Source organism: Choloepus didactylus, chromosome 6 (assembly GCF_015220235.1).
Source record: "Choloepus didactylus isolate mChoDid1 chromosome 6, mChoDid1.pri, whole genome shotgun sequence".
Classification (NCBI taxonomy): Eukaryota; Metazoa; Chordata; class Mammalia; order Pilosa; family Megalonychidae; genus Choloepus; species Choloepus didactylus.
The window spans coordinates 34345667-34369195 of record NC_051312.1 but is presented as its reverse complement, the minus strand read 5'-3'; the positions used below and the strand labels follow the sequence as shown (position 1 = coordinate 34369195).

Genomic DNA, 23529 nt, shown 5'->3' with positions numbered 1-23529 from the left:
TGAATCACTAAAGCTCTCCTCGGAGTGGGTCGATCTGTGGGTCCCTAGTGACGCATGCACCACTTTTGGCTGTGTCTTCCGGCCAGAACTGGGGCACCGCTGGCCCCTCTGTTAACCCATTCTGGCCCAGAGAAGGAGAACATCTGGGCTGCAGTGACTTGCAGCAATGGCTGGAATGGGGGCTCCCCAGGGGAGGGAAGCAGCCTGGCCTGGGGACTCCCTGCGGCCAAATACACCAAGAGTGCAGCCTCCTGCTTCTGACTGCAGGCTGCTCCCTGACACTGTTCACCTTCGAGGTAAACAGGCCAGCATTCAAAGTGGATGTGAGACTATATTTACAGAACAGCGTCAGCTGCGATGAGTATGAGGGTTGTTTAGAATGGACGAGCAATACGCAGCCTGAAGTATTGCTGTGTCCCCAGCTCCTGGCATAGTGTCTGCCACATGGTAGAAACTGGGCAAGGTATCTGTGGAATCAGTGAAGGATGATGATTTTTGCTCTTCTCAGGGGTTGGGGGAGCAGAAGGATAGAAGTAGGTCAGACACCTGAGGTGTCCACCTAGATGGACTGGATTTCAGCCCTTTGGGGCTGTTTCAAAGCCTCCCAAGCCCAGTGGGGAGCCTCTCCGACTCCACAAAAAGCTGGTTTATTAGTTTAATAAGCCAAAGTGTTGGTTCCTTCTCCCACAGCCCCCATCTGTGATTTCCTACAAGTCCCAAATCACACACCAATTAGAGAGCGTGCTTTAGTGTGCTTTGGAGCAGTCTAGTTCTCCCTGAAAGTGGCTGTGATTTTTCTATCAATTTTCCAAGCTTGGGAAAGAGGACAACAGAGCAAGGAGGAAATCACAACCAAAAGAGAAACAGGTGGGGACTGAAAATGTGCTTGTCCCTCCTTCAGCCCAGGTGGTTATTAGGAAAGGTGTCATCTGACCATGCCCAGGATGCTTGCTGGGTGCTTGGGTGGCCTGGGGACAGGAAGCGAGCCCAAGCCCAACCTCTGCCATGTACTGGCTGGGCAACCCACACAAGGTACTAAACTACTCTGAGCCTCAGTTCCCTCCTCTCTTAGTGGGGATAGTTACTGTATCTCTCTTACTTGGTAGATCCTCAGGTCAAGTTCAAAGTGCAGCATCTGGAACAGGGCAAGTGCTTTAAAAACCATGCTTTTATTAATAGCTTTATTACTTCAGGGCAGAGGTCGGCAATTTTTTTTCTGTAAAGGGCCAGATAATAAATATTTTAGGATCTACAGGTCCTATGGTTTCTGTGAGAAAGTAGCCAGGGACAGTCCATAAACGAGTTCCAATTGTGTTCCAATACAATTTTATTGATGGGCACTGCAGTTTGAATTTCATATCATTTGCATGTGTCACAAAATTTTCTTCCTTTTGATCTTTTCCAACCATTTAAAAATGTAAAATTTATTCTAAGCTTACAGGCTGTATGAAAACAGGTGTTAGATCTGATTTAGCTCACGGGCTGTGGTTTGCTGAACTCTACCCTAACGTGATGGAGAGTAAGGGAAGATACTCATAAGGAATAGACACTTTGGAGATGAGCAGACCTGGGTTCAGTCCCAGCTTTACCATATACTAGCTACATGCCTTTGGGTAAGTTTCCTCATCAACAAAACAAGAATAGTAAGATCTACTTGTTTTTTTTGTTTTTTTTAAATATAATGAAAAAAACAGTTTAATATATGCTTGGCCCAGTGCCCCGTACATGGTGCATAACTCACTAAATAAAAGGCCGCTGCTTTTAGTGCTATTGTTCAAGGATAGGCCCTTCCAGGAGGGACTGCAAGATCCAGAGGAAAGAAACTATTTACTCTCTTTGGCTCACCACTGAATATACCCAATGCCCAGCATGTGCCCAGAATGTGCTGAAGGAATGAATGAGGCAGAGCAAACGTGTGCAAATGACCTTAATACCAGGAAAAAGGTGCAATAAGAGAAACGCATATGACTACAGGAATGCCAAGGAGGGGAAACAGTTTATAACTAGAAAGTCTCCTGGGGGAGGCTGCATTTGAGAAGTAGATTGGATTTAGGCCTGAAAAACTGGGAGGAAAAGCTTTCTGGATAAGGAGACAGCACGGAGGCTGGAAGGAACAGGGCCAGTGATTAGGAATAGCTCATTATCATTTATCTGTGTCCAGGTTTCATGAAGAGACCAGCAGGAAACGAGTTAGGATGGGTAGATTGGACCTAGAATACTAGGCTCCATTCCACTAGTTAAGGCACTGACCAGCTAGTTGAAAGACTGGTCACCCAGAAGGTTCTCTCTAGGCACCCTTGGATGAGGCGCTAACCCAGGGGCCTAATAACGACATACTGTCCAGCAGCCCTGATCCCCTCACTGTCCTGGCCTGTGGAGAAACAATGGTTTGCTTTCAAGGAGCTCCTCTCAGAGGAGGGCAGCAGGCACCTTTTTTCCAATCACAGTCTCCCCGGCAGCAGAGGGAGAACCACCCTGGGGTTCATGACCCCGCAGAATGCTGGGGTCTGGGCCTGCCCCTGGCCGGGTCACTCCTTCAGAGCCCAGTGCAAACTCCACTGCATACCAGGCCTTCCAGAACTCTCGGTGACAGCACTTTGGTCAGGCCCTTCATGTATGTCTTAAGATTCAATACATCAATCGTCATCACCACCGTCACCACCATCATCATCGTCTTTTGTCTGTGCCAGCTTATCCTACTGGCCTGTGTGTTCTATGAGTACAGGGGCTCTGCTTTTCCTACCTTTGTGCTCATCCCCTACAGTGCACGAGGAGTATGAACTGATTTTAAGTGGGCTTAATACCATCATCGCCTCAGAGCCAATATGCATATAGCCTGATGTGTTCCATGATGGCAAGGGGGAGTCTTGGCATGACACACCAGAAGCAAAGCTAGAGGCAGACACAGGGAAACCCAGATCCTGGGTCTGCTCTAGATTTCCACCCTATTCAAGACTCCACCCTTCTTTTTACTCTCCCACCCCATCCCAGCTGGGAGGGTCTCTGAAGCGTGTTCCCCAGCATTGGCCCAGACTGGCTAGGAGGACGCCCAGTGCTGCCATCCCATGCTCTGCTAACAGGTTGCACCTTTCCTGGTGAGAAATCACCCTACCTTAGCCGAAGTCTTCAGCTCGCCCCACTGGGCGGCCCCCAGGGGCACGGACACGCCGTCCAGACCCAGGTGGAGCTCCCCGGCCACGCTGTGGCGGGAGAAGCGGTCGCAGGTTCTCAGGGTCAGGGTCAGGGTCGCTGTGGGCAGCTCCTCCTCCGCCAGGGGGAGCACCAGGCCTTCCTCCCAGATCGTGTGCAGCTGCCGCTTCTTCAGGGCCGTCTGCGCCTCCACCGAGCCGGTTCTGTTGGTCACGCTGCCTTGGATGTAGCAGTCACAGCCTCCATCATGGTCACTGGTCACAGCTGCAGGCAGGGAGACAGCCACACAGACACAGGACTTCTCCAGGACAAGGGGAAGGGGAGGCATGTCCCTACTTTGGGCAGTGAGTCCAGCTTAAGGGTCATGACTTCAGGGGCTGAAAGACAGGGGGGCTGACCACCAGGGGCATTTGGAATCTCCTTTCAGAGAGACTTTTAGAAAATAGGAGCTCATCCGTGAAGGTTAATGTCAGCACCCTGGCTTCCTTGGAGAGTAGGCACACCACTTGACATCTCTCCAAGCCTTTCCCACTACGTAATTCTATACCTCCCCAATGAGCCAGGGCCCACAAACTGTTGATGACATTTATTATGTTGCTGCTGAAACTGTAATTCATTTGTTCTGTGCTTTAAACACTTACCACTTGCGATGTGAATCACTTGGCTGCTACCTCCTGATGTTGCTTTGTATGTTGATCCTTGACATTTTTAACACCCCATGGATTTATCCAGAAATCTGTGCCTGTGCTGCTTTATGACCAGCTCCTTAATGATAATTTGGGAAGTGGCAGCTGACATTTCCCAGGAAGAGAAGATAAAGAATTGAGGCCGTGTGTCCTACTAGAAAGAGCTCTCTGCTGAGCTGCAAGAGAACTGGTTATGGTCCTGACTCTGGCACCAACTAGTTGGAGTTGAACAAGTCACTTAATGGTGTTAGACTCAGTTGCCTAATCTGTGAAATAGGACTTCTGTGAAGACCAAATGTGATAAAGTAGATGAAAGCACTTACAAATCTTAAAAGAAAATAAAATGAAAAATCACTCCCTCAAGAAAATAAAATTAAATACAAGAGTCCAATCCATCCTGCCCTGGCCTCCGAATTCCAGCAGCCAGAGAGTAGCCCACTACTAGCCTGGGTTCCTTTGCAAAGCCCATCTCTGTTTGCTGACAGTGAAGTGACTTGTCAAGGCAGGGAGATCAGGGATATCCTGACTCTATCAGAGAGACCAACTGGTTTTTGGGTTCAGAGACAAAAAGAGCAGCTTTTCTGACTGCTCAGAACACCTTCCATTCCCAGCACAGAGTCATGTCTGGGGCCGAAGGCATTTGGGGCAGAGATGACTAGCTACTCACCAAAGCCTCCATTTCCTCCGTTCCCTGGACATGTGGATGGTCCGCATTTCCCAGGCTCCTTTGTAGTTAGCTGTGGCCATATGACAGTGACAGCCAATGAGAGTGTGGTGGCTTAGAGCTATGCACCCCAGAAAAACGTGTTCTTAATCTTAATCCATTCCTGTGGGCGCGAACCCTCGTAAATAGGACCTTTTGATGAGGTTACTTCAGGGAAAGTGTGGCCCAGCTCAATCAGAGTGGTTATTAATCCTATTACTGGAAACCTTATAGGATGTCACAGAGAGAAAGGCAAGAGAAGAAGTCGGAAGTCAGTGGAACCCAGAGAAGCCAGGAGAGGCCGCCATGTACGTTGCCATGTGATGGAAAAGCTGAGGACCAAAAACCACCAGCAACCAGCCCCTAGAATCACAGTCTTCTGGGAGAAAGCATCACTTTGATGGCACCTTGATTTTGGACTTCTCCTAGCCCTAAAACCATGAGCTAATAAATTCCCATTGTTTAAGCCAACCCACTGCATGGTATTTATTCTAGCAGCTGGGAAACTAAAGCAGGGAGGTAAGCAGAAGTGATGTATGCCACATCTAGGTTAAGGCTTTTAAGAAATGACTGCACCCTCTCCTTGTTCTTGTTCTCCATCAACCTGTGAGATACAGATGACAAGGAGGCCTGAGGATGTGATGGAACCACGAATGGAAGGAGGCTTGTCCCTGAATCACTATTTAGAGGAAAGATGCCTGACAACCAGGAATACCCTATTTGGACTACTATTAAATGAGAGAGAGAGAAATCAATGCCTGAGTATCCTTCTTTTAGGGGTCTGTTTGTTACAGAGTGCTAGTCCGGAACCCAGTGGTCCATCCAACTGCAGGTACTAGCATCCCACATGCACAACTCCTCCTGAAAGTCAAATAAGAGCAATACCTTCCAGACGGGTCACAAACAGTTCAGCCTTCTGCTGGTCATAGTCCAGGCAGTAGTGGAGTTTGGGGGCCTGGTTCCAACTGGCAGCCTTCTCTGGGTTCCAGGTCTCCATGACACAGACATCCTCTACCACACCTGTTAATGAGAAACAAAACCATCACTGCCACCCACTGGGGTCCTTTTTTTCTGGATCATACCTTTCCCATGCCTGCCATCTATGCAAAGAATCCAAACCCAAAGCTTCCTATGTGAGTACAGAATCAAGGTGGTCCTGGCTGTTGCATTTCGATGAACCAACATAACCCAGAAATCAAGACGTGGGCTTTGGTATTGGATCTGAACTGCTACATAGCAGCTGAGTGACCCTGGACAGATGACTTGACTTCTTTGAACCTCAGTTTCCTCATCCATACCATGAGGTAATAATAGTTCCTCCTTATCAAAGTCACTGTGAGCATTAAATGAAATCAAGTGGGGTGCTTAGCCCAAGGTCTAGTTCAAGGAGAGCTTTCAGTAAGGGAAACTGTCACAGCCTGTGTGGCTCTGCTCACTCTGTTTCAGGCAAACCATCCCTGGCCTGTCTCCGGCTCCACTTCTCCCACAGAACACAGTCCCTGCCCTTCAGGAGTTGATGGTTGGAGGTGAGTGTCACAGAATGAGTCAGGAGTAGATGCTGCGGGCAGCCAGGGTTAGTGGATTTTACGTCACAGTGATTCCAATACATATTTGCTGAATAAATGAATGACCTTATCTTTCATTCAAAACTTCCTAAAGCCATAAATATTGCTCACTCTGTCCCTCACCTAAACAGGAGCCTAACATCTGGAAGATTCTAACTATTCAAACATAATATAAGAATTAAAGGATCCAGCAGCTGTAGCAGACTCTACTTTAATCCAACCAGAATTTTTAAAACTCAAATTTTCAGAACTAATTTAGAGGGTAGAAATGTGAAGAAGGACTATTTGGTTTCCAAAATAGTTCATTATTAGTAAGCAATGAAGATTTCCCATAAGTAGTAAAAATTTACCCTAGTGCATTTCAGAAAAGGACAGACTGACCAGGATGTGACATTATAAAAAGTGAGACAACTGCATACACAGACCCCTGTGGCTTCTGAAGTCATCACAGGGACAACCACAGTAATGACAGCATTAGAAGGGGCTTACCTGTCACCCAGAGCCCCTAGCTCTCAGACAGCCTCAGTCTTCAAAATCAAAGCCAACCCCTGCCTAGCTCTTACCATGGGAGGGGGCGGTCAGTTCAGGGGTAGCATCTGCAAGTTGATTCTAACACTGTCCACCCCTGGAAGGGACCAAGGAGCCATACCACTTGGAATTGCAGGAGAGGATTCAGCTTCCTTTGGTAAATGGGTCTTTAACCTCCACAATGAACTGGTGAGAAGCCACTGGTGGGAGCCTATCATGAGGACAGTGTCTGAACACCTGTTGTCCTCCTTCCTTAGACTCCCTCGTCTCTGGCCAGTGTTTGCTGAACCAATCAACTTTTGGTAGAGTTCTGTGGATCAGATCTAGGCCATTGCCTTCTGGGGTGGAGAAGGGAAGGAGGAAGTATAAAAAGGAGAAAATTAACATATGTTCATTAATTTATGAACATTTGATGTTAATTCAACATTGGGTTCTTCAGTGTTCCGGACACTGATGCTCTTTCCTGCTCTCCCTGGTGGAGAAGGTCCGGCCATGGCTTCATCCAGGCTTTGAGAAATCTGGGGCTTCCAGGAAAGGGAAGCTCTTGCAGGATTATGTTTAAGATTATGACTACCATGCCCGAGAACCTTCACTTTGCCCCCTACCTAACCTTAAGCTCTCAAGTTTTAAATGGGTCTGTCTCTGTCTTGAATCTGTTTAAAACCAGGGCTGGCAAACTTGGAGGCTACAGGCCAGTGAGGATTCATTTGTGATGCGGGCACTACAGGAATTTGGTGTTTAAGAAATGCCAGGCTATTCTTATGCACTATATAGATAACACCTCTTAGGCTTTAATGTATTGGAATAGCTAGAAGTAAATACCTGAAACTACCAAACTCCAACCCAGCAGTCTGGACTCCTGAAGACAACTATACAATAATGTACATTACAAAGGGTGACAGTGTGATTGTGAAGACCTTGTGGATCACACCCCCATTATCTAGTGTATGGATAAGTAGAGGAATGGGGATAAAAACTAAAGGACAAATGGGGTGGGATGGGGGGGATGATTTGGGTGTTCTTTTTTCACTTTTATTTTTTATTCTTGTTCTGGTTCTTTCTGATGTAAGGAAAATGTTCAGAGATGAAAAAAAAAAAAAAAGAATCAAAAAAAAAGAAATGCCAGGCTAATCACTGTGGTTCTGGACCTTGGGGGCAAGGGTGGGGGGCTCACCAACCAGTGCTGGTGGGATTCAATCTTGAATCCAGACCAGGAGATGGGTCAGGAGTAGGGTCAGTGTCAGAGCCGATTAGGCTGCTTCTGCTTTTACCAACACCCCTCACCAACCACACAAAATGAAATACCAAACCACACAACAGCCTACCCTACTTGGGTCACGTTTTGCCTCTCTAAAAAGCCCACATAGCCCTTTGGGTTAGGAGCTGTATTTGTGCTTCACATACCTGCCCCAGTGCTTAGCACAGTACGTTAAACCTCTAGTGCTGCATTTGTGATGCTGATACTGATGAAAAGGAGAATAGAAACAACAAAAACAAGATTATTTGTGATTACTTCCTTTTTACCAGGTCCTGAATTAGCCACTTTACATGGATCATTTTATTAACCCCTTACCAAACCCCTGTTGCCCAGGTCATATCATGATCCCATTTTATAGATGAGGAAACTGAGGCCCAGAGAGCTTAGCAACATGATCAAGACCACACAACCAGTATGTAAGGGAGCAGGGGATTAAAGTCAGGGCTGCGTGACTCTGCACCCAGGGTTTCAGCCATGACTCTATATTCCCTTTCTGTAGTTGCACACACGTATGACTTGAAAGGGGCTTGCACCCTCCGTTTCCCAGTGGAAAAGCTGCCGGCCTTGGGGAGAAGCAGTGTGGCAACCCGTCAGCAGGAATAAAGCACTGTACTTCTGAGGCCCTCTGCCCACCTGCTTGCCCAGCACCAGAAGCTGCGGACCCTTGGCCGGGCTATACCCAGCGTCTAAAAGACATGGACACCCCCTGTCTCCACCCCACCCCCCGAGTGCCACCCATGGGAGGGCAAGGGTGCGGGTGAGCCCTACCATGCTGAGGGAGGATGAACAGCTCCTCTGTGACCTGCTTCTTGAGGCGACTGTCCTTCGGAGCCTGGGGACCGGCAGGCACAGGAGGCTCGTCGGTGGGCCTCAGCGTGTAGTCTGCGTAGTTGATGACCTCCGGAGCCGTCATGGCTGGCTTGGGCCCGTAGATGTCCGGGAACTTGAAGAGGGCTCGGGGCTGAACGGGCTCTGTGGATTTTTTAACGTTGAACTGCAAACAGGAATCATTCTGATTAGTTCACATGGGGGCCTTCTGCCTGTTTTCCACCCATGGAAGTGAGAAGAGAGGACCCAGCCTTTCATGGGAAGCAAGCAGAGGGGCGTGATTCTATTCTGCTCTGGGGAGCACAACCTGGGAAGGTAAAATGTTCTTCTCCAAATCCATCAGAATTGACAACATCATGAGTCACCCCAGGGCTCACCGAAACGTCAACCCCGTTCATCCATCTTGTCCTCCCTCCATCTGCCCATCCACATGTCCATCCCACAGCTGTGTCCACAGGGGTCACAGGTGTCCCTTTTCTGCCACTTTTATCTGTGTCTCTTGCCTCTTCATTCTCTATCCTCCCAATCTCACACCCTCATTCCTTCTCCCCCTCCTCTTGTCTACCCAGTGGCTCAGAAATATCTGGTTTCCCACTGCACTTGGAACCAAATCCAGAACTCCTTGCAGTGACCTCCAAGAGCTTACCTGGCCTGGTCTAGCCCTGCCTGCCTCTGTGACCTCACCTCCAAACCCCTCTCCCCTTGCTCACCTCTAGCCACCGACTTCCCTTTCTCTTAATCAGGCCTGAACTCTTTCCTGGGTCTGGCTTCCAAATCCCAGCCCCTCCCCATAAAGTGCCCCCTCCTACCCCCACGTGCTCTTTGGCTCCATCTCATACCTGAAGTTGGACCAGAGAGGGCTTCTCTTCCCCTCTGTCCAAATGAGGCCCCTCCCTGACCCTGTCATCCCTATCACTGTGTCCTCTCTTGGCAGCACTAATCTCACCCTTTACTGCTTTGGACATAGGTTGGCTTGTTTGTGGTCAGTCTCCCACTAGTGTGTGAGCTCCATGAGCACAGGGATTACATCTCATCTTGCTCCTGCTGTATCCCTAGCATGGTGCCCGCCCACAGAGAGCACACAGCACATACTTGTGGCTAGGACTGCTGTGTTCAGTTTTATGGTTTGCACACTGCACAAAGGTGCCTGGCCGAGGGTCAAGTAGGGGCTGAAATCCAGTCTGTGGACTCCTTACCCAGCCGCGTGCCCTGGGATAGGGCTTGGTCCACCTGGAGGGGAGGGCATCTTTTTCTTTACGCAAAAACCCACCTGTTTGCCAAACCTTAAGTATGTGGGGCTGCCTCCTCCAGAGGAGTAGAACTGCAGCCCTATCTGTCTCTGCCTTGGTTAGGGACCGAGATTTCTTCTACATTGGAGACTCAGTGTTATACAATATGTAGCAACACCTGGAGCCTTCCCAGGAAATCAGGGACTGATGGCCAGATCTCGAGCTTGAAACACTGGCATCCTCTGTGGGAAGCCTACAAAATGGGCTCTCAGGTCAAGACAGGGGCAGACCCAGGGTGGAAAGACAGGGACAGGGTTCCCCAAGAAGCCTCCTGCCCTCCACGCACATCCTCCTGACCCTCCCCTCTCTGTGGCTCCCACAGGGTGACTGGAGTGACCCAGAGTGGCAGTGCAAGGGGAGGGGGCCTGAAGTGGGGGAGTAATTCAAAATTTGCACCATTTAAAAGTTCATATTTATAATATGGGCACCCACTACCTTTCATTACACTGGCATACATCCCAGACATTCTACATGCTTGAGGTTCTGTCGCCAACCATTCCTGAGGCCAGACCTGGGTGAAAGGGGTGCTCCTCGATTGTCCTCATCCATGGGACAATTGATAAGTATTTTGGGGATGGGAGCATGTGTGGGAGGGAGCAGTGGGATCCGGCCTTTCCTGAGCACCCACTTCATGTCGGGCACCCTCGTGGTGCTGCCTCTGCCTTATGTCATTTATTCTTCAGACTGAAGAGGTAGAAATCATCCCTCTTGTATAGATGGGGAAACTGAGGCCTAGAGGGGGGAAATGCTTCATTCCTCTCTGGGAAGCACACGGACCAGGTTCCATCCCGGGCACTGCCAAGCAGGCCTGGCACATATGGGCCCTAAGAAGCATGTCTTGTTGCTATAGAATGGTAATGCCCAGGACAATCCTGCTGATGAGGGTGGTGGCAGGATTAAGCTCCAAAACCTGCTGCATTACAGGCTGTCAACCTTTCTCCTGCCTCCAGTCATTCCCAGACACCACACCAGTCCATCAGAAACACAGTCCATTCTCTTGTCAAATATAGCAGGTAGCTGCCCCAGGAAGGACCCGTGTGATTTGCAAAATCAATTCCCCTTTGCACCACCATCCCCATTCAGAGTGTCACTGGGCATCAAGGGGCTTGGCTTCTAGTGCTGACCCTCCCACTAGGAGCTGGGTAACTTTTGTCATTTCATTTCTGTTGTGTCTCATTAAGTGATGGGTGATTTCATGGTCATCCAACTCCCACATCCTGAGATGCTTCTTTCATTTATAAAGAAGAGGTAAGGGGCACAGTCCTTTACTTGCACATACAGGTGAGTTGGGGAGACACATACAAACAGGAGAATTATACAACAAGTCTATTTGGCAGCTCAGAACCACAGCACAGAAGTGGGCAGCAGGCAGTATTTGCAAAGAACCAATTGGAAAGAGAAGACGATCCATGCAACGGCCAACTGAGAGTCCTGGAGGCCAAGAAAGAGCCGGGACGATTGTTAAGCATCGAAAGAGGGGGATTTGGAAGGCAGAGGGAGGAGAAAGACTGGGGTCTGACACGAGGCCCTGGGAGGAGACAGCAAGGGCCAAGACTAATGCCTCCTTGTCTTTCTATCCCCTGCAAAATGAGGCCCACCTCCAATACGTCATTTCAGTCTGAGTTACGTTTATTACACTATTTCACAACAAGGAAACTAAGGCTCAGAGAAGCTCAAGGTCATACAACTGATAAGTGATATAATTGAACCTCTAGATATTTTGACTTCAAATTTTGTGGCATTTCCACTGCTCTGCAGCTACTTCTTAAAAAAAAAATCTCCACTAGTCTCACATACTGAATTCTAAGCAGCAACTGTAGCATCCCAGGGGTGGGGCCACTGTTGCTCCTCCCTGTTCATCAACACAAAAAAAGCACAGCTTCCCCACAGGCCGCTGGACCGTGGCTCATCACTGTCTTGGAGTCACTCACTGGGACCAAAACGATGGCCATTTGGCTGGTTTGGGGAATGCTTCTGTGTTTATGCTGGGCTTCATTCCAGTCCAATCATTTTAGAAACGTGTTAGGCTTCATTCCCAGTTTGTTCACTTTGGCTGATTTGGTACTTTTAATGGGGAAATTATCATCAGGCTCAGTTCTGAGAGAGGCTCACTCTGTGTTGCCTTAGGCTTTGCAGAGCCAGGGTTCATGATCTATCCAACTCAATGGTTCTCAATTTGTGTGCCCTGAATAATCTCAGGAGCCTGTTACAAATGTTTAAAATGCACCCCTAGGTTGGGATTTTCTCATTTGCTCACCAACACCCATTCTCTCTCCCCTCCTTCTTCCCGACACATCACCAGGGTGTCCAAGATCTGCCCCACTCCCAGGATGGCTTCCATTAGGTCTGAGCCTATCTGTTTTTGGCATTATCTTGGTGGCTGTTACTGCTTCAAGGGTTGGCACCTGTCCTGGGGAGGCCAACTCAGGTGGGACGGAAGGACGTGTACTGCCTGTTAAGAGAGAAGGTGTCTCTCCTCCGGGACAGGAAGTGTGTAGCTTTCGTTGTACTGCAAGGTACCTTTTAAGGCAAAGCCAGCAGAGTGGACAGCAGAGTGGAGAGACAAAAGGAACCTCTCTCCCTGATGATGTCAGTAAGTCACTGAATTAACCAACCCTGAAGTCCATGAAATCCCTGAAATTAACCAATCTTAAAATCTGATATTTACATAATCTATATTGTTCCTATTGAATGAGCCACATTGAATTGTGGGTTTGGTTACTTGCAGCGCGCAGCATCCCAAACGGAGACACTGCCTTTTTAACAAACATCACAGGAGATCATAACTCTGATGTAGAGAAACTGCATAGATGAGGACACCATTCCCTCCTGGACCACTCTGCATCCCGCCAAAGACATCCACATTGGCCATTTAGCCTTACCCTGCCTTGCTAAGGTCCCAGGTGACCAATGGCTGTCTGTAGTGGAGAATGATTTACAGCCCTAGACCAGGCCGAGATTGGAGTCTGATGACAGTTACATGAGCCTCTTCAAGTAGCAAAGCTGTCTCATTCTCACCTACAACCTTATTTATTGCACTTCAAAACCCTGGTTCCACCACATCTTTCAAATGCATCAATGTTTCCACCTAAATAGCTTAAACTTCAGTGCCCAAGAGGCAGAAAAGAGGATTGGGAGTTGAAGGAGGGAGCCTGGCAGAGGATTACAGGTGGAAGGCAATGTCTGGGAGGAAGAAGGAGCTCAGGGGAAAAGACCCCTCTGGAAAGGCTGTGTTCAAGCCTCACACCACTGATGCAGGAGGGGAAGGATTTAGAAACAGGGATTCTCTGGCTAAATTGCCCTTGAACCCAGAGAAGAGGGTCTGGGAAACGTAAGTATAGGATGAGTAAGGGAAGGTTTCCATGGGGGGCAGGCATTCGACAATTGCCCCAGCCTGACCTCTCCCCAAGTCTTTGGCCACTTGGTCCTCCCCACGGTGGTGGCCCATTCTGCATGGACCCTGTCCCGCTCCGTGTGAGCACAGCCTGACCACACCTTGTGCCCACCCTGTGCCCCTCTTGCCTCCTGCCCTGGGGCTTTCCTGTAGCTGCTGATGTGTAAGAGACACAGGGACACTCCATGCCCACCTAAGAGCAGCCCTAATGTGCAGAGGAATTAATGCTCCATGGGGCCGACTTGACCACTGGGAGCTGGGGGCCAGCAGATGGATTCTTCTCCGTTCCTCCTCACCATCCCTCCCAACAGTGTCTTTAGTGGCCTTTGGAAGGTGATACCTCAAGATCCAGCAACGAGCCCTGCCGGACACCAAGCAGGGGCCAGCTCAGCAATGCACCCTGGGCTTGACCTCCCTCCTGCTTCCTTGGGTTGCACTTCCTAATAAAGGGCAGCACAGAAGCCCTGGGCTCTGCTTCCCCACAACCCAGGCTCAGACAGATGGCAGCAGGAGGGGGATGGACTCAGCCCTTCATTTAATGACCAAATATTTATTGAGCCCTCTACAGACCGGGCCCTATAATAAGTGTTAGGAAGATAGAAGCGTCCTGTCTTCCTAACAGATGCTGTCCTGCCCTTATGGGGCTAATGTCAGAAAAACAGAAATTAATTATGGAGTTAATGATCTGTAAACAGACACTTAGCCTTTCCAGAGATGCTACACCACCCCTTTTGTGACAGGATTAATGTTTCACCTAAAGGCTTTTTATTAATTTGGATTTTCGCACCGGGGCATCCCTCTTAAAGCAACACCATGGCACCCAGGTAGTTACAGGTGGGGGAAGCAGGAAGCAGACCCAGCTGGGGTCTGCAGCAGGATGAGCCCCCCTCAGCGGGGAAGCTGGGCCAGGAGACAGGGGCCTGCACGAGTCGGTCACTCTGGTCCAGGATACCAGTGATTGTCCATCAACAGGAGAAGGGATGAGTAAGTTGAGCATCTTCTTAGAATAGAATATCCCTCAACAAGAATTACAAGTCTACACAACAACAGGGAAAAATCACAAAAACACACTGAGTGAAAGAAATCAGATTTCTAAGAATGTATACTGCATAAGTTCATCTATATCAGAAGTTTTCCACCAATATTGCCCCTTGGGGGACACTTGTAATACCTGGAGACATTTTTGGTTGTCACGATCGTGATGGGGGCTGCCACCGGAGAGAAGCCAGGGATGCTGCTAAACCTCCTATAACGCACAGGACACTCCCCCACAACATAGAATTATCCAACCCAAAATGTCCATAGTGCTGAGGGTAATAAACCTTTATTTATATGAAGTCCTAGAACAGGCAAAACTAATCAGTGGTGATAGGAATCAGAACTGTGTTGGGAAGAGGCACAAGGAGGTTTCTGGGGGTGATGGAAATGTTCATACAGGGGTATGGATTGCAACCTAAATATTTGTTAAAATTGATCAAACCATAAACCTAGGACTCTGCACTTCACCGTACGCAAACTTTACCTCAATAAAAATTTATCTCTATCTCTGTATCATCTATCTGTCTGTCTGTCTAGCCACCTATCCAATCTCTCTAGCTCACTAATCATCTACCTATCTCCACGCCCAGCCTGCTGAATCAGGCTTTCTGGATTGGGTGTAAGACTCTCAATTCTCAACAAGTTCACCAGGTGGTTCCCACGCAGCCAGCCCAGTGGCTGACCCTGGACCGGTGTTTCTCCAACTTTCCCTCCAAAGTAGTTCCAGAGGCAGAGAAAGGTGACATACACCCCAGGGAACTAGAAGTAGTCTGGAGCAATCTTATCTTGAAATCTCCAGTTCTATCTCAAAATTTCCTGTGAAGTTTTGTATTTGATTCCATATGATTGTTTTAATATTTAAATGATTGTATTACCACTAGGAAAGAAAAGTTTCCCTTGTTTATTGTGTGACTTGGCTATTTCCCAGGAGAAAGACTGGTACTAAGCCTCCCCTCCCTCACACCCCCTCTAATACACACATACACAACACACACACCCTCACATCCAGTCACTCACACACTGAGACACTCAGCACACATGCACACAAGCTCACACACCCTCACACATGCTCACTCACACACACATGCACTCACACTCGCGCAGACTCATATTCACACACTCTCCCCTAGTGGAGAAGTGGAACTCTGTCTAGTGTCAGGATAACTGGCGTTAGGTCCATGTATCAAGCTAGAACTTAACTGAGAGAAACAGTTATGTTGCCTCCAGGGAAGGACCAGCTCATAGAGGCTGAGCCTCGCTGTTAACCAGAACTGTTATCCTTGGAAGATAGTTTAGAAGCATATCAAAGTTTTCCTTCCCAGTGTACAGAGAATTCTACTGGAGATTATTTGGGGTACAGGAGAAGTCTTAACCAACCCAAAATGTTGATCTGCTCAGTCCATTCCCTCTGTGGAACATCCTCACGTGACTGGCAGGCCATTTAATAGCAGCCTCGGATTAATCAGGGAAGGTCAATTCACATATTAAGTAAAAACAAACATTTGGGATGTGTATTATGGTTTATGATTCCTATCATGATCAGTCTTTAAAAATTAACCTCCCAGCCATTAGAGCCAGATAAGAGGCCTTCTCTACCCTTACTTAATGAATGTGGCTCTTACTTGTACCCTGTATCATTCAAATATTAACTCATTTAATCCTCATACTCATCTGTGCCAGTTTGGATATATTATGGCCCCCAAAAAGTCATGTTCTTTAATGCATTCTTGTGGGGGCAGATTTATTAGTCTTTTGATTAGGGTGGAAACCTTTGATTGAGTGTTTCCATGGAGATGTGACTCACTCAACTGTGGGTGATATTTTGATTAGATTATTTCCATGGAGGTGTGGTCTCGATTAGCTCCCTGGAGTATTTAAGGAGAAACTAAGAACCAGCACAGACCCGGATGCTTGCTGACGCTTAGAGGTGGTTGGAAATGTGGACAGAAAGATGTTTGGAGATGCTCAGCTAGGAGATGAAGCCCAGAGTTTGCCCTGGAGGTGGTAAGAGAGACCCAGAGACATTTAGAGAAAGCCATTTTGAAATGCAACCTGGGATCAAAGGACCAGCAGATGCCAGCCACGTGCCTTTCCAGCTAACAGGTGTTCTGGATGCCATTAGCCTTTCTTCAGTGAAGTCATCCTCTTGTTGATGCCTTAGTTTGGACACTTTTATGGCCACAGAATTGTAAATTTGCAGCTAAATAAACCCCCTTTATAAAAGCCAATCCATTTCTGGTATTTTGTATAATGGCAGCATTAGCAAACCAGAACATCATCCTATCAGGCAGTATGATTATTATTGACCCCATTTCACAGACGACTTTAAGTTTCTGTTTCTTTCCCAGCTAGAGAGGTAGAAACTCAGTTCAAACCCAGGCTGGCTCACTCCATGGTCCTATATTGGGCCACCCTAATAAGCTGCCTTCCTGCCATCTCATCTGCCTCCTTCCATCTCCAGTGATACCTCCACCTCATCAATGTTTTTCTACCACCTACAGGCAGGTGCCTGGCCCCTCCATCCCCTATTTTGTCCCTGCACCCCCTTTAGAGAGCAAATACTGAATTGTAAGCCCTGGTTCCCATGCTTTTGGGTGCATTGTTCCACCTGGGAAAATGTGAAATGCAGATTCCCAGGCCTACCCCCAGAGGTCTGCCTCAGCTGGTCTGAGGTGGAGCCTGGGGAAGCTGCATGTCTAAGAAGCAACCCAGGTGACCATGATGTGGGTGGTCCCTGCACACGCTGGTTTGGGGGAAGCCCCAGACATCCAGGTGGGTGGAGAACTGCTCAGAGGTACAACTGCCCCATCTCTCAGTTAAGTCCTCCCAGCTCCCCCTAAACATTTATTTGCCTGGTGGATCTTTAGCTCCTGGGAAGCTGCTAGTACCAGGATCCTCTACTTCTTGGCTACTTCCCATCAGATCTGAGGGGCTCAGTGCATTTCAAGCTGCAGAGTCTAACTGCACTTTGAAGAAGCAGCTTGTCTTATGTCCAGGCACCTCGGGTGTTTCCATTACGACCCTGCCACTGCACCATCTTTTTTTTTTTTTTTTTTACATTTTATTTTGAAATAAATTCAAAGTTATAGGAACAGTTGCAAAAACAATACAAACCCCATACACAGAACTCCAGTATTCCCTGACCCACCACCCAATACCCCGATCCACTAACTTTAACATGTTGTCACACCGCTTTCTTTCCCTCCCTCCCTCCGTCCCTCCCTCTCTCCCTATCATCCATAATCTTTGCTCTGTCTTCTGAACATATGAGAGCTAGCTACACACATCTTTGAACAAACACTATAATTCACATATACAATTCCCATGAACAAGAACATTCTTTTATGCAATTCCATTAAGCTCAGCTAAGAAGTACAAGAGATTCAACAATGATACAAAGCTTATATTCTACATTTCCTTTTCCTCATGTCTCAACTGTGTCCCTTTGAGCCTCCTGTCCTCCATCCTCAGATCCCATCCAGGGTCATCCTTGGCATTCAATTGTCATCTATTTAGACTGTCTTTTTTTTTTTTTTCCTCAATTGTGGAAACATATATACAGCCTAAATCTTCCCATTCCACCCCCTCCCTAGCATTCCATTGGTGGGATTAATCACATTTAGAATTTTGTAATGCTATCACCTTCCCACCATCCATTACTAGAAATTTCCCTTCATCTCAAACAGCAACCCTACACTCATTTCTTAACTCCCCATTGCCCCTTCCCCCATTTCTCTTAATCCATAATCTACTTTTCATCTCTATGGTCATGGTCTCTGATAATTTCTTTGTGTTTACTGTGGGGCTTAAAATTAAACTTGTAAATCCATAACAAACTTGTTTTTCTTTGATACCAACTTAATTTCAATAGGACACATAAACTACATACCTATACTCCTCCATTCCTCCACCTTTATATAGTTCTTGTCAAAAATTACATATTTTACATTGAGTTCAAAACCACTGATCTGTCATTAGAGTTTGTGTATTTTATAACATGTAGGAAGTAAATAGTGGAGTTATAGCTCAAAAATTATTGACTTCTATTTGTATTCCATTGCAGTCAGAGATTGTGCTTTGAATATGTTCAGTTTTTTTTTTTTTCTTTTGTTTTGCTTTTTGTTTTTTAATTTATTGAGGCTTGTTTTATGTCCCAGCATATGGTCCATTCTGGAGAAAGATCTGTGAGCACTAGAGAAAAATGAGAGTCCTGGTGATTTGGGATGTAAGGTTCTATACATGTCTGTTAAAATTCTCTATATCTCTCTCTCCTTTCTTTGTTTCTCTGTTTGTAGGGCTCCCTTTAGTATCTGAAGTAAGGCAGGTCTTTTATTGGCAAACTCTCTCAGCATTTGTTTGTCTGTGAAAAATTTAAGCTCTCCCTCAAATTTGAAGGAGAGTTTTGCTGGATAAAGTATTCTTGGTTGGAAATTTTTCTCTCTCAGAGTTTTAAATATGTCATGCCACTGCCTTCTTGCCTCCATGGTGGCCGCTGAGCAGTCACAACTTAGTCTTATGTTGTTTCCTTTGTATGGGGTGAATTGCTTTTCTCTTGCTGCTTTCAGAACTTGCTCCTTCTCTTCAGTATTTGAGAGTCTGATCAGAATATGTCTTGGAGTGGGTTTATTTGGATTTACTCTATTTGGAGTTCTCTGTGCATTTTTGCTTTGTGTATTTATATTGTGTAGAAGGTTTGGGAAGTTTTCCCTAACAATTTCTTTGAATACTCTTTCTAGACCTTTACCCTTCTCTTCCCCTTCTGGGACACCAATGAGTCTTAAATTTGGACGTCTTATTTTCTCTATCGTATCCCTGAGATCCTTTTCGATTTTTTCGATTTTTTTCTCCATTCTTTCTTTTGTTCTTTCATTTTCTGTTCTGTGGACCTCTAGGACACTGAGTCATTGTTTAACTTCCTCTAATCTTGTATGATGAGTATCCAGAGTCTTTTTAATTTGGCCAACAATTTATTTTATTTCCATAAGATCATCTATTTTTTTATTTAATCTTGCAATTTCTTCTTTATGCTCTTCTAGGGTCTTCTTTATGTCCCTTTTATCCTGCTTCATGGTCTTCTTCATGTCTTTTATATCCTGTGCCATGTTTTCGTTCCTCGATTGTAATTGTTTGATTAATTGTGCCAAGTACTGTGTCTCTTCTGATATTTTGATTTGGGTGTTTGGGATCAGGTTCTCCATATCATCTGGTTTTATCATATGCATTAAGATTTTCTGTTGTTTTTGGCCTCTTGGCATTTGCTTTGCTTGACAGAGTTCTTTCAAGTTGTTAAAAAAAAATACCAATCTAATTTTTCAGAAATGCAAGTTGGTGGCATACACTTTCTCCAACTAACCAGCAGATGGCATCTGTGAGTCACCTATACCCCTCAAGTCAGTTCTCCCCAACTCTGTCTCTGTGGTGCGTGGTGCACCATCTTTTGTTATCCCTTTTCGACATCTCCTCTTCTGTTGACTCCAGGTTTGTGCTCTCAATCCTTTCTCAAATTCCCTTCCCTTGGAACACACTTTCTCCTAGTCTCTTTCCTCTCCAAGGTTATTTTGAATTCTAAAAAGGCAAGTTTGTGGTTATCCCAGCACACACCCTGCCCCTAGCTGATAACCTAATAAACAGACCAGGAGATGTGCTGGTTAGTTAGCCTTGCAGCCAGCTGGGTAAACATTATCTCTCCCAATTCAGCTAGAATGAGACTCAACTGGGATTAACAGCCAGCCCCAGCGAAAACCCTTTCTTTGCTGTTGGTCATTCATTCAATCACTCATTAGATCATTCATTCAACATTTATTAGATCTCTAGATGCCAGACACTCTGCTAAGCCCTGCATAAATTGTACTATACTTACTCCTCAGACAACCCTCTGTGTAAGTATCTAATATTTTCTCAATTCTATATGCTAATATTAATAAAATAAAAATAACCTAATTATTTTCTCTTTTCTACAGAGGAGGAAATCGAGGCTCAGAAAGTTTGAAACTTGCCCAAGCTCACGCCAATATGTGACAGCACTCAGCTTTGAATCCAGGCTCACCCCAAAGCCAGTGCCCCTAATCACTCCACTGCCTGGTTCCCTGGGGCTGTACCTTTGGATACCAACCATAAACAACTAAGAATGGAAAAGTCCAAATCATGACTTTGGATTTGCTGGCAAGTGCCACATGATTAGAGTGCGGCTCCACTCTCCCTCCCCACACCCCAGTTCTCCCATTGTCTTTATATTACTGCTCTCAGTTCCAAATTGGGTTGACATCCATTGTATACAAACTGGGTTTCACTTGTGACCTGAGCAAAGACAATGTCAAGACTACACTGTCACTTCATCAGCACTCTCATTAGCATTGTTTCAAAGCAGGGCTATTATAAAAGGTCACAGCAACACCCCTTTGTACCCGAAGCTCATCTGTAGCAACCTGGGGCTCAAACACAGCCCAACTCATGTCTCAAATTTATCCTCCGTTTCCTGCAGCCATAGCAGGGCTGTTGGCAACGTGTTTCATCTCGGAGAAAAGTCCCTCTGCAGCCTTTACCAGAGACTGGGTCTTTCTGTTAAACTGAGTCCATGTGTAGAAGGAGCTCAGCACTCTGTCACCAATGACTTCTGTATGAGGGCAACACACTGTTTAATAGCGTTCTCTGTGGACTTATCCACATTTGAGTCCTTTACCCCCCCTTTTTTTGGTCTCCGTTTCTCATTTGCAGTACTTATGTTTTTAATGTTTGGTTTCCTAAGAAAGTCATTTTGATATTAAAGCCTGAAAAAGTTTGGTGAAACGTCAATTCCCTTGACATTGAATTTGGGATCTTCTTCCAGAACAGCTCTAGGGTGCTTTGATTCTACGACATTTGGACAATTGATGAAACATTTGACTAAGGCAGCAATCTTCAATCCTATCAGTGTGCCAACATAATATAAATAATAAAGTACTGAAATTTGATTATTTTCTACCTATTAAAATATCTAGAGTGCATTCAAGGTTATCCTTAAAACAATGCCTCTTTCACACATTTACATTCTGATAAACTTTTCCTAGCGAAAGTGAAAGGAGGCAAATTCTGCAGAACTCTTCAGGCATTCAAATACCATTAATCAAAGGTGCTGCAGTGGAGAAAGTACAAAGAACCAGTGGTCTAAGACATCCATCCACTTACATGCAGACCTGTGGAAAGCACATCAATTTCTAACATGGAAGTTTAAAAAACAATTGAGTTGTAAAGTGGCAAGCCAGAGCAGTGACTGTCCTACCAGATTCTCCTTATATTTTGGTTCTAAGCCAAAACCCTTTACATCAGATTCCTGTCCAATCAAACAGAAATCAGCACACACCACTCATTAGTTATGCACTCAGCCACCCTACATACACCACAGGAGATGTATGCCCTTGAGGGGTGTTCTAGTTTGCTAAATGCTGAGGAATGCAAAACACCAGAGATGGATTGGCTTTTATAAAAGGGGGTTTATTTGGCTATGCAGTTACAATCTTAAGGCCATAAAGTGTCCAAGGTAACACATCAGTAATCGGGTACCTTCACTGGAGGATGGCCAATGGCATCCGGAAAACCTCTGTTAGCTGGGAAGGCACGTGGCTGGTGTCTGCTCCAAAGTTCTGGTTTCAAAATGGCTTTCTCCCAGGATGGTCCTCTCTAACAAGATTGCTCCTCTTCAAAACGTCACTCACAGCTGCACTGAGTTCCTTCTGTTATATCAGCTCCTCCATATGGCTCCACTGATCAACTTAAACCCACCCTGGATGGGTGGAGCAACACCTCCATGGAAATTATCCAGTCAGAGTCATCACCCACAGCTGGGTGGGGCGCATTCCAAAGAAACACTCAAAGAATTACAATCTGATCAACCCTGATAACGTCTGCCCATACAAGATTACATCAAAGATAGTGGCGTTTGGGGGACATAATACATTCAAACTGGCACAAGGGGTATGCCCTCAAGAAGTTTGCCATACAATTGGTGCAGATAAGAGATATTCCATAAATGGGAAAGATGAAGGGCTTATGCTACAAGTCTCCTATCCCTATGCCCATGGCAGATGGAGCTAATCAATCAAATAATTCTTTCCCACTGAGCTCAGACCTAGTCTATTCAGCTCAGGGCTCTGGGAAGCCATGCTCAATGGCTAAGAATTGATATGTAAGATAAAATCTATTTGCTGTTACTGATGTATACTCTAAAAAGATAAAAATAGAAGATGGACTTATAAGGCCAAGTGTCTGGACTGTGCGCTAAGGAGACCCAAGGAGGAGCTCATCATTGTCACTGCAATCAGAGAAGGCTTCCTGGAAGAGGTGCTTCAGACCGGCATTCAAGGATGACTACAGATGGGGAAGGCAGAGGCAGCTCAAATGAGGAGGATGGCAGCAGTGTAGGTGCAGAGGTGAGCATGTTCAGGGCACACTGAGTCTGAAAGTTGGGATTGGGGATATCCAACTGGAAAGTAACAGTGAGGCCAGGCTGAAAAGGGCCTCAAATGCCAAGCAAAAGATTTAAAATTCCACCTTATAAACAGGGGAGACTGACATTTTGTGAATAGGAGAAGAGCATGAATGAAACAGTGTTTTCAGTAAATCAAACTAGCAGGTGCATGCAGGGACTGAAGTGGAGGAAACTCGAGGCAAGAAGACCAACCCAGAGACTCAGACAGTAATAGGGCGGGGTGGGGGAGGGATGGGAGAGGAGGGCGGGGAAGGAAGCAAGGCACCAAGCAGAGTACAAAGGTCAAGATGAAAGAGAAGGCAGCACTGCGGGAGGCTTCTCCAAGACAGACTGGACAGCACTGAGGGCTGGAGCACTGTGTAGGGAAAGGGAGGACTCTAAGAGGCTGCATCGAGCAAAAGTCCTTCCATCAATACTTCCCAGGTTTCCCTCTCTGAGAAAAGCATAATCCCTGAGTGTCACTGGATGTCTGCAGCCACAGCAGTGTGGGGGCAACAGATTGGTTCTTTTGTGTGGCTTTTATCACAAAAGCAAGTAGGCAAGTTTTCCAGGACTCTAAGGGCTGCTTCTAATACCCTCCTCACCGCTGCCATTTGGCCAGGTTCAGAGCAGGAGAAGATCATCCA

At 46.5% G+C, this 23529-nt stretch overlaps 1 protein-coding gene across 1 annotated transcript in view; it reads right to left on the bottom strand.

Annotated features, from left to right (window-relative positions):
• Positions 1 to 23529, bottom strand: part of SYT13 (synaptotagmin 13) — a 49159-nt gene that overhangs the window by 7181 nt on the left and 18449 nt on the right. The window contains exons 2-4 of the mRNA XM_037838913.1: positions 8659 to 8884; positions 5425 to 5559; positions 3113 to 3414 (exon numbers count right to left, since the gene is read on the bottom strand). Coding sequence (XP_037694841.1) covers positions 3113 to 3414; positions 5425 to 5559; positions 8659 to 8884 — 663 coding nt within the window. The remainder of the gene's footprint in view (positions 1 to 3112; positions 3415 to 5424; positions 5560 to 8658; positions 8885 to 23529) is intronic.